General features: G+C 35.2%; 1 protein-coding gene across 2 annotated transcripts; it reads left to right on the top strand.

Annotated features, from left to right (window-relative positions):
• LOC113719540 (protein POLLEN DEFECTIVE IN GUIDANCE 1-like) lies at positions 1-9,459 on the top strand. 2 transcript variants are annotated; one of them, XM_027244760.2, is made up of 11 exons: positions 2-790; positions 3,841-3,992; positions 4,713-4,816; positions 6,129-6,217; positions 6,387-6,460; positions 7,444-7,594; positions 7,691-7,858; positions 8,155-8,252; positions 8,363-8,485; positions 8,612-8,680; positions 8,891-9,459. In XM_027244760.2, exons 1-11 carry the CDS (start codon positions 169-171, stop codon positions 9,092-9,094), a joined length of 1,854 nt encoding a protein of 617 aa, XP_027100561.1. In that variant the 5' UTR covers positions 2-168; the 3' UTR covers positions 9,095-9,459. The 2 variants fall into 2 exon arrangements, with proteins under 2 accessions (XP_071928518.1, XP_027100561.1); XM_072072417.1 differs by lacking the exon at positions 8,363-8,485 and having other exon boundaries at positions 1-790.
• The last annotated feature ends 660 nt before the right edge of the window (positions 9,460-10,119 follow it).

Here is a 10,119-nt window from a genome sequence, read left to right as displayed (position 1 = left end):
TTCTTCTTCTTCTTCTTCTTCTCTTCTTTAAAACATCAACAAAACCTCTTCTAAACTCTCACTTCAGAATTTTTTTTTTTCCATTTCCTCTTCTTTTTTCTTTTATTTTTCAATTTTATTCTTATTTTTTAATTTATAATCTCAAATATTTTTTCTGATTCAATTAAAATGCCGCTGAAATCCTCCCAACGGAAATTATCTTTCAGTACCCTGACCACCCTCGAAGCCCAATCCGACGACGTCACTTCCATTCCCCGCTTCATTTCCGATCCCTCCGCCTCCTCCTCTACCGTCGGAGACGGCGCCGTATTGGACCACAAGAAAAGGAAGAAGAGAAAGAAGATAAAAAAATCGGGAAATGATAAAGTAGCCGACCGGGATGGAGAAGCAATTGATCGGGGGCGTGGGTTTCTCCTTGATAAATATAGTTGCACCGTGGTTGAAACTTATCCGAAGGTGGTGCCGGCGGCGGAGGAGCCGGAGAGAAGAGGAAGGGATTGTTCGGTGCGGACGGTTCATCACAGTCCGCATTTGAGGCAGAGGAACGTGAGTTTTGTAGCGGAGGAGGTGACGTCCGGGGTGACGTCATTGGGGAGTGAGGTGGAGGGTAATTGTAATGGTGATAAACATAATGGAGGTGAGATTGAGAGCAAGAGTTTTAAGGAAGATGAAGCAGAATCGAAGCTGCAGGAACAGCAGCACCAGAAACCGACGGTTGAGATGAACGGAAGGAAGTTGGAGAAAGAGGAGTCATTGGATTGGAAGAAATTGATGGCTGAAGATCCCAATCGTAAGTCAAGTTTTGTTATTTTTTTTTAATGTTAATTTTAGGGGTATAAACATCTCTAAACAAATTCAAAGAGTGGAAATTTAATGAGGTTGAAATTATATTCTAGGTTTACTTGATTATTAAAATCAAGGCCGAACTTGAGCTCTACTCGAATGAGCTTTGGTTGTTGTTTCAATCAAACAAGCTCAGACTCAAGATCAGTTACATGCTAAACTGTGTCTGCTAGCATTATATTGTTTGTTTGTCGGTTCTGTACTGTGTTTCATAGCTACCATTGACTGTTAATGGCTAATCGGAAGTGAAATTTAATTGTAGAGAATGAGGGCGTGAAAAAAAGATTCAATTGTGAATTTATTCCTACTGGATAACAATTCAATTTATGTAATTGTGAATTTATACTTGCCTTTTATAGCCAAAAAATGTTTTTTTTTTAAAATTGTTTGTGGGAAGTTTACTTTGAAGAGATACATGCTGGCTCATTATTGAGACCAGAAAGTACAAAGTGACATGATCTTTCAGGTAGATTTCTGTGTTTTAAATAGTGACATGATCTTGTTCATTGATCATGACACATTTGGGAGGCTACCTTTAAGAAGCTATCATAGTTTTGTAACATAACAAAAGAAGCTCTTTTTGTTAGAACTCTGTAGTACAAGGTCTGCTTGAGAGACATTGGGCGTTCAGAGATTCTTAAGAACTGGTGAATTGTAGATTAAGGACAGCTTGATATTTCAATGCCATGCTAGTATTTAGAAAGTTATATTAGGAATTTTCTGCTTCATGTTATCCTGCTTTTGAGGATTGGATGTTTGGGTTGAACTGGAATTATGGTGATCTGCTAGATCTCCAGTTAGGAATTTTAGTCTTAGGAGCTGATCACAAAGATCACAAAGTACATGTTTTTGGGAATTGTTCTAAATGTGGGAAAGTTGGATTTAAAAGATTGAAAGTCTTGGGATCTTGGGGAATATTCTTCTCTAGGAAAAGTTTGGATGAAGTTTCAATGTCATGGGTTAAGATTTAAACTTAATGAGGCGGGAAGTAAGTGCAGCAGGAAGGAATGAGAGTTCTTTTTCTATTAAGTTCGTCCAATTGACATTATATGCGCACTTGTAATTAGGAAAGAAGAAAAGTTACAGTGACAGCTAGTTTGTCAGTTGTGTAGAGCACTAAGTATGAATTGTATCATTAAGTTGGAAAATTGTTTTTGTTGTGAAAATCTTGTAAATCCTGTCTGACCTTGGTAGCAATGAAGATTTATTTCACACTCATGCAACTTGCCATTAAAATACATGGAAAAAGGGGCTTCTTGAACTCACTATATACGAAGTCTGACCTTAATCTATATTGATGCTGGTTTTTGCATAGCAGTATTTGTAAACTGCACATCAGCATTTGCAATAGAGAATATTATATACAGAAGAAAAAGCACTTACACTCACGCTATTAGGTGCATGTGAGTAATGTAGATATGTCTCCTATATTGTTTAAATTCACATAAGTTGATAGAACGTTTCTTCTTTCAGTACTTTGAGCTTCAGTTTTGGGCACTAAATAACAAAATTAGTATATAATTTCTGGTTAAAATTTATCCTTTCAGCAAAACTTTTTTTCTGTGGGTCAACTGAAATCATTTCAGTGTTTCAGATATTATCAGATTGCTCTCTGTAGCTTGGAAGTAACTTTTTGCAAGTCAAATTTTCATATTCTATGACAGCCAGCTTCTCCAAGGGCACTCAGTGTGATCTGATTGAGCAAGATCTTTGGAGTTGTAGCCTTCAACATCAGTACTGAGTCTTGGACTCTGATTATTATTTAAAAATCATAGTACAAGCTGATATTTCTGCTGGCTTTACATTGTTCGGTTGTCTAATAGTCCCTTTATGATGATAAAGAAGTTGAACTTTAGTATTCATAGCCTGTTCTGACTCATGACAACATTTCATAATTAACATGATTAACAAGTGTCTACTTCATCATTAAGTATCGTGAAATATGATCCTAACTAAGGCCCTATTTGATAACTCAACTTAATGCTGAAAATAAATCCATTTAAGAGATTTTTTAAGTTCAGCATGTTTGATAACATGAATGCCTTACCACTTAATACATTAAGCGCGACTTAATTTGTGTTCAAAATTTTCAGTGCAAACTTTTCAGTGAATTTGCTGAATTGACAACAGGTAGAAGGACCAATTTTTTCATTCCTCTTTCACTCACTCTTTTTTTCTCTCTTTTCTAATCAAACATAAATACATATTCTCTCTCATACACTCTTTCTTTCACATACAAGCACACACCATTTTTCTTTTACCACACTCTCTCGTTTGTGCTCTCTCTCTCTCACACACACACACACTAGCACTGACATATTATCTCACATGCACAAAAAAATTGTTATCAAACAGATATAACTTTATTAAGTCAGCAACTTAACGTTTTCAGTCCTTAAATTTCAGAATTCAGACTTTGGACTTTAGTGTTTCAGAATTCGGGCTTCGGACTTTAGTGTTGTCAAACAGGGCTAGTTAAACCAAAAAAATTGAGGGTTCCAAGGAAGATTGAATTCTGTATCTAAATGATGCATTTTATCAAAATTTTAGCATATATGCATGCTCATTTCTTGATAGCCTACTCATGTTGTTCTTAAACATCAGACTACAAGAATTTGAAATATCAGAAATTATCAGCTTGGGAGATCCAAGTAAAGTGACCCACAATGATTTTCCATTTACTCTATACATTTCCTCAGGATACAAGTTTATGTTCCCATGTACTAGTTCAGATGCTGCCTTTGAAAAATTCTAGGCATACATTAGGCACGCAGTTTATTTATGCTACTCCTGCATGCTCATAGTTGTTTTGTACCTATAAGAAGTGCAGTGTCGGTCTATAGGTTGTCAGTTATGTAATTGCTGAAAGTCCTACACAAAAAGAGAATTAATTAACACTTGTCCGAGTAGGCTTTTTTGTTCTGTAATTTTTAGTTGAATTGCCAAACTCAATAACTGATTTTCTAATTCACTGTGCTGAACATGTTTCCATTTTAGAGGCGTACCCTCTGGAGAAGTCACCTATGAAATACTTTTTGGAAGAAATGTATGCTGGAAATTCATTAAGGAGCACAATCACTCCTGGTAATGAGAAAGATCGAGAAAGAGTATATGATACCATATTCCGCTTGCCATGGAGATGTGAACTGGTGAAGTTTCTCATTTTTTCTACTCTTAAGCTAAGAGAGCAGTGAATGTCCATGATACTTTTATCTGATTTCATGCTTTCTACCAACAATTAATCAATAAGTACAGGCTCTTTGTGGATGCTATAATTTTATCCTTCTGAAGAGTCTGCTTTGGTACGGTAGCCATCTTAAGTTGCTAATTGCATATGGGATTTAATCTCTTTGTCTAGTTCTGTCTCCCTTACCCTTTTGCGTCAGACAACTGGAGAATTCCTCATGTGTAGAAAGTGGCATCTAGGTTATAAAGACTTGTTGTATAATATCAAATTCTTGTAATGCTATAGGATAGTATTAGGATAGTATTAAAAGTGTTCTATGCAAAATGAATTAGAAAGCATAACCTATGTGATGTGTTTATTTTCTACTTTGCACTGGATGCTTGAATTACATACCTATTAAATGCAATATTTGAAAATTTTTGGAGAAGAAATAAAACTACTATGAACAGAAAAAGCTATATTTCCTTGTAATAATGGTTAAGAGATCAACAAATGCAGCCTTTGGCATGTCCAGCTATTTTTTGACCTTGGGTTTGTAACTGATACTCTGTTCTCATACAGGACTTATATACTGATACCATAAAGGAAGAATTTAATGCCATAGAACAGTCATTCTGAATCAATTGCACTTCTTTCTTGGACATTATCTGGGATGGACTATAACGATGTCAATGTGTTGCAGCTCATCGATGTTGGCTTCTTTGTCTGCTTTGATTCATTTCTATCACTGTTAACTATCATGCCAGCACGGATAACTATGATGTTATATAGACTTCTGAAAACAAGGTTAGTTGTTTCACGTTCTTAGATATGCTCTTGATTTATCAGTAGGTTGAGGAATTATATTTGTTTCTCTTTAAAGAGCCATTGGGTTTTCCAGAGTTAAGATGAGTATTCTAAATGCACAAGAGTCATGTCAGTTTACAACACCATGCTAACAAGTGATGAGATGATATCAGTAATCCAGCAAATGAAAAAAGCTCAAACATTTCCATTTTAGATTGTACGAACTATATTCTAGACATGCATTTTAGTTTCCATTTTTGAAAGTAAAAACTATTATCCTTGACTTCTCTGGATGGATAGATTTTTTTTGACAATTCTTAAATTAGGGCCAGCCTCATAATATGGGATCTCTTCTATATATATATATATATATATATATATTGGCCATGAGGGGAGGGAGGGCAGCTGGGGTTGATGTGGTTGTGCGGGTGGGGAAGGGGGTGGCGAGAATGAGAATGTTACATTTAACTTAAAGGTATCTGGAAAGTTAGACATCTGATATTCTTGTGTTTCTCTAAAGCTTTTTGTAGAGTCTAAAATTTAGGTCCAGAGTGTCTGCATTCTAAAGTTAGGATACCATATTGCAGGATTATGAATTCCTTACGCAATACAGAAAGGGGAAAAAAATCGCTACAGGAACGTCAAAGGAATGAGAAGACACAACATTGTATCTTCCATTTCCGTAGCTTTAATTTGCATTCTTGACCCATATATTAATTTTTCACCTTGGAATGGATAAGGGACTGTAATCTTGTTTTCCTCATACCCTTTTACTGCGTTTTCTTATGTGTTGTCCTTGTCCTATCGATGTGTTATTTGACTGCTAGTTATTGTTTGACAGAAGCTCTGTAGGTTGTGAAGGAACTAGCTTGAGGCATTATCTTTCACGGTTGATTGACATTTGAATGATTTTTTTAACACTTCGTAGGAATGGAAGCTACAGATTTCTTTTAAGTTGGGTTTGTTTATCAAATGTATCAAGCTAGTCATTAGTTAATGTTGCCATGTTTTTGTGGAGTTTGTGCAAGTGCAGATTGATTTAAGTTATGATGTTCAAATTTAAAATTCCTCACTGAAGTCAAATTTCGTAAATTCTGATTTCTTGTAAATTCATATTCCTTCTCAAAATCTTGCCTTTTACCGCTGTCAGGATAATAAAGTAATGAATTGTTTAAGGGGAGGATATTTGTCTCCAAATTCAAGGAACTTGACTGTTGTGTCCTTCGTCATTTTGATATTGCTTTCTGATTGTTTGGTTGTAGCTCAATGGTATGTAGGTTTTTTAATTATTACTTAACCATATCAATGGCAGGCAGTTCAAGAGACTCTCAGCAGCTGAACTATCTGATATTGGCTGTTTTATTGTCTTGGCTATTGGAGTCTCCCTATTACAACTAGCAGGTTCACCCTTTATAACCTCTATAACCTTTAGTTCTTTCTTCCACCTTTTTTCTGCTCATGCACATTTAATTGGTTATTTTTGCCTGCTATGTTTATTGTTTTACTAGAACCTTCTCCCTCATAGGTGATACTGACCTTTTTTTTTGCTATCCTTGATTTGCTATTTCAGATATTAGCTGGATATATCACATGATTCGTGGTCAAGGGACAATTAAACTTTATGTTGTCTACAATGTTTTGGAGGTAAGTAATTGCAGTTGGGTTTATATTAAGATGTCTATTTGCTTGCAAAGCTACATTTCAATGATTGTACATTTGGTATTGTTCATTAAAACTTGACTCCTAAGGAAATATAGGATTCAAAATGTTGGTGATATCTTTGATATCAATGCACCCTGGAATCATTCATGATGCTGCTCCATAAATTTCGTTAGGAATTATTTTGAAAGAGATAGAAAAATGTCCTTGAACTTTCCTTCTTTTGTATTTTTCCAACTGTTGCAAATTTTACTTTCTGGACCAGAAGACCTAGTTTGGTTTTACGCTTGGTGTATGTGTATAAATGCACTTAGTTTTAGTGCATGCATAATGATACACATGTGTATGTGTTACATAAATTCATATTTATGGTTATTTACATGTAAATTTATTTATGTACTTGTATATGTATGCCGAAAGACCAATATATGGATTGAGTTTTACGTTGAGTTATTTTGCCTTTAATCTTGGTATTTCTGATTATATACCATATCTAAAAAATCTGTTTTGAGCTAAGTGACATCTTTGGTAGTATTTAGTGCTTGCTTTGCTACTATTGTGGCTAATCATGGCTGACTAACTTAATTCCAGCATTATACTTTCATCTTATTCAAGTGCTATTATGTAATGTAGACCCAATTTTTTCTCCTCATTTTGGTGGTTGACTAATATTGTTGTCCATCCTACATATATTGCTGTGATTACTCTTGTGATTAATCAAATGTCCAGACTATCCTTTTTAGTACATCTCTCATATTTTTTGAGGGTGGTGATTCTAAAGGTCATAATCTTCCTTTTATGACTTGGCTGTTGGCTGAGTGCAGAAAGGCAATGCTATAATCTATTCTTTGATCTTTTATTGTACTTATTGTTCGAAATGTATGTTTCTTAATCTACTGTTACTTTCAATTATCTATTTCAATTTATTGTAGAGGCTGAAAGGTCTATAACAACTGGTGCTTGCCCAGATATTTGATAGACTATGCCAAAGTTTTGGGGGAGATGTCATGCAGACGTTGTTTAATACAGCAGATGGACTTGCAAATTGTTCAGTGGAAAGCATGCAAGAATGGCAGTGGAGATTCATTAAGGATGAGGCATTGGCTGTCAGTGCATCCAATATCCTTGCCTCTAGAGCAGCTTATGAAATTTTTTTTGTTGTTTTGCCATGTGACCTTTTACTCTCTAATTATGTTTTTCCTTAACTCTTAATACTTGTGCACTCATTTATTCTGTTAGCTCAGGGTATTACTCTGTCTACTTGCATAGTTGCTCATAATAATGCATTATTCGCTCTGCTAGTCTCCAACAATTTTGCTGAGATAAAGAGCAATGTCTTCAAACGTTTTAGCAAGGATAATATTCACAATCTCACATATTTTGGTGAGTAATTTTCTTTTCTTATACAAAGCATTCAACTTTTTGATAGCAATTTGGTTTCAACGTCTATCGCGAAGCATATTATATACCTTTCATTGGTATCTCCAAACAGATAACTAGTTCTTATTTCATCTGTTTTTATTTTGTTCTTGAAATTCTCAATCTCATAATGTTTCCTCATCTCCTCTAATACGTGCATTGGGGTATTGAAATGTTGGACTTAGTGCCTCTACAATGCTCTTGATTTTCTTTTACCCAACTTATGCCTTTTTTCTCTTGCAACCTTTGTGTCTTACCAGATGCAGTGGAGCGGTTCCATATTTCAGCTTTTCTTTTGTTTGTGTTAGCTCAAAATATCCTGGAAGCCGAGGGTCATTGGTTTAAAAGCTTCCTTTATGTGAGTATCTCACACTATATGTTCTGGTGTGATGGAACAATTGAGTGTGAATGGAATTTGTGTATGTACTTGGCATCTTGATGCTTATGATTGTTGACCATACCTTGCAGAATGCTTTTGTTGTTTTTATATGTGAAGTGATGATCGATGTAATTAAGCATTCATTCATTGCAAAATTCAATGACATAAAGCCTGAATCTTTCTCGGAATTCTTGGAAGATCTTTGCAGACAGGTGTTTTTTTTTTCCATTTTATGTTCTAGAGTCTGTTAGCATCCCATTTTTGCAATCTTTTTTCCTTTTGCATCATGAATATCTACTGCCATGGTTTAGTCCTAATGTGTTTTATGCATTTGTCAGACTCTAAAGATACAAACAGAGACTGGGAAGAGAAGTCTTGTTTTCGTTCCATTGGCACCAGCTTGTTTGGTAAGCATTTATTGCTTGTTTTAGTTGCTACTCAACCTGTGATTTCCTATTTTGCCGACTTTCAAAAGTCCTTTGTTGTCTTCAGTATTCAAGCTCACCCCCTTTTCATACTTACTAATGCCAACTTAGTAAAAGCTCAGTTCGGTTCTTAGTCCCGGAGCTGAGAAAGTTTTGACGAGATTCTTTCCCTTCGTCTTTTGTGTTCAACAGGTGATCCGAGTTCTGCGCCCAGTTTATGCAGCTCATCTACCTTTTAGTCCTTTTCTTTGGAGACTCTTCTGGATTTTGCTCCTGGCTGCTATGACCTTTGTGATGCTTTCTAGCCTCAAGCTGTTGGTCGGCATGGGCCTTCAAAAGCATGCCTGGTGGTATATTAGGAGGTGCGACAGAAGAAGAAAACTTCACAAAGACTGATTTTGAGAGAGTAATTATTGGACAAACATGGAGTTTTAACTCTCGAAATGCCTGGAAATTCTCGTACCCCATATCGTAACAGAGACGGTGAGGATCTCCATTGAACAGCAAATCAAGAATACTGATGCTTAGATATTTGACCTGGAACAGATGTTAATCTGGGCAATTTTGCTGAATAATGCCCATCAAGGTCATATAACTTCATGTGATACCCCAATTTTGTCTTCTTAGAAAGAACATTAAGCAAGCATTTTGAAAGTAGTAGTGGTGTACACAAACTTCAACGGCTACATATGGGATGAATGCATTGTACAGTGTTCATGATGAAAGCTAAAGTTGTGAAAATAGCAACTTTGTTGGAGAAATTTTTCTACATTTTCGAAATCTCTTCTGGTACCACTGGTAGGCATTGATGCAAAAGAATTCACAGACTAAACCAGCAAATAAATGAAGTTGTGTAAAGGACTGTTAACAGATTTGGTAGAGATGAAATCAAAATCCCATCAATACAAATATTAAAGAATGATGAAAAAAATTAAGTTCCGGATAATGAGATTTTCACACAATCATTCACATAACCTAACTACTAGCAAAAGAACAAATAATGAAAATAGTTAAATGCAGAAATCCCCTAATTGAAAATAAGGTGTCACTTCGAATAACTATTGAGCTTTTAATGGGGATTAAAATATCTGAAAGAGTGTAAAGTGCAACTGATTATATTAGTTCGTGAGATTTTACTCTAATTAAAAAAAAAAAGAAAAAAGAAATGGCCTATCATGATTTGCAAAAATAATAAATAAAAATTGGTCATAACTCATAAATACTAGGTATTAATAATAGAAGAATCCTACAATACTAGTAAATGCATTTGCCCCAAACCAATTAAAAAGCAAACTCAAGAGTAATTTACCATTAAATAATAATACAAATTCTCCTCTTTTAAATACTCATTCCTCAACTCTCATTGACTTTTGGTACTGCCAAGTTCGAACTCTTCCACACTTGACAAACTTGCTATCATA

The sequence above is a fragment of the Coffea arabica genome, chromosome 11e (assembly GCF_036785885.1).
Source record: "Coffea arabica cultivar ET-39 chromosome 11e, Coffea Arabica ET-39 HiFi, whole genome shotgun sequence".
Classification (NCBI taxonomy): domain Eukaryota; kingdom Viridiplantae; phylum Streptophyta; class Magnoliopsida; order Gentianales; family Rubiaceae; genus Coffea; species Coffea arabica.
Note: the sequence above shows the minus strand (reverse complement) of the source record. Positions and strands in the feature narration are given on the sequence as shown.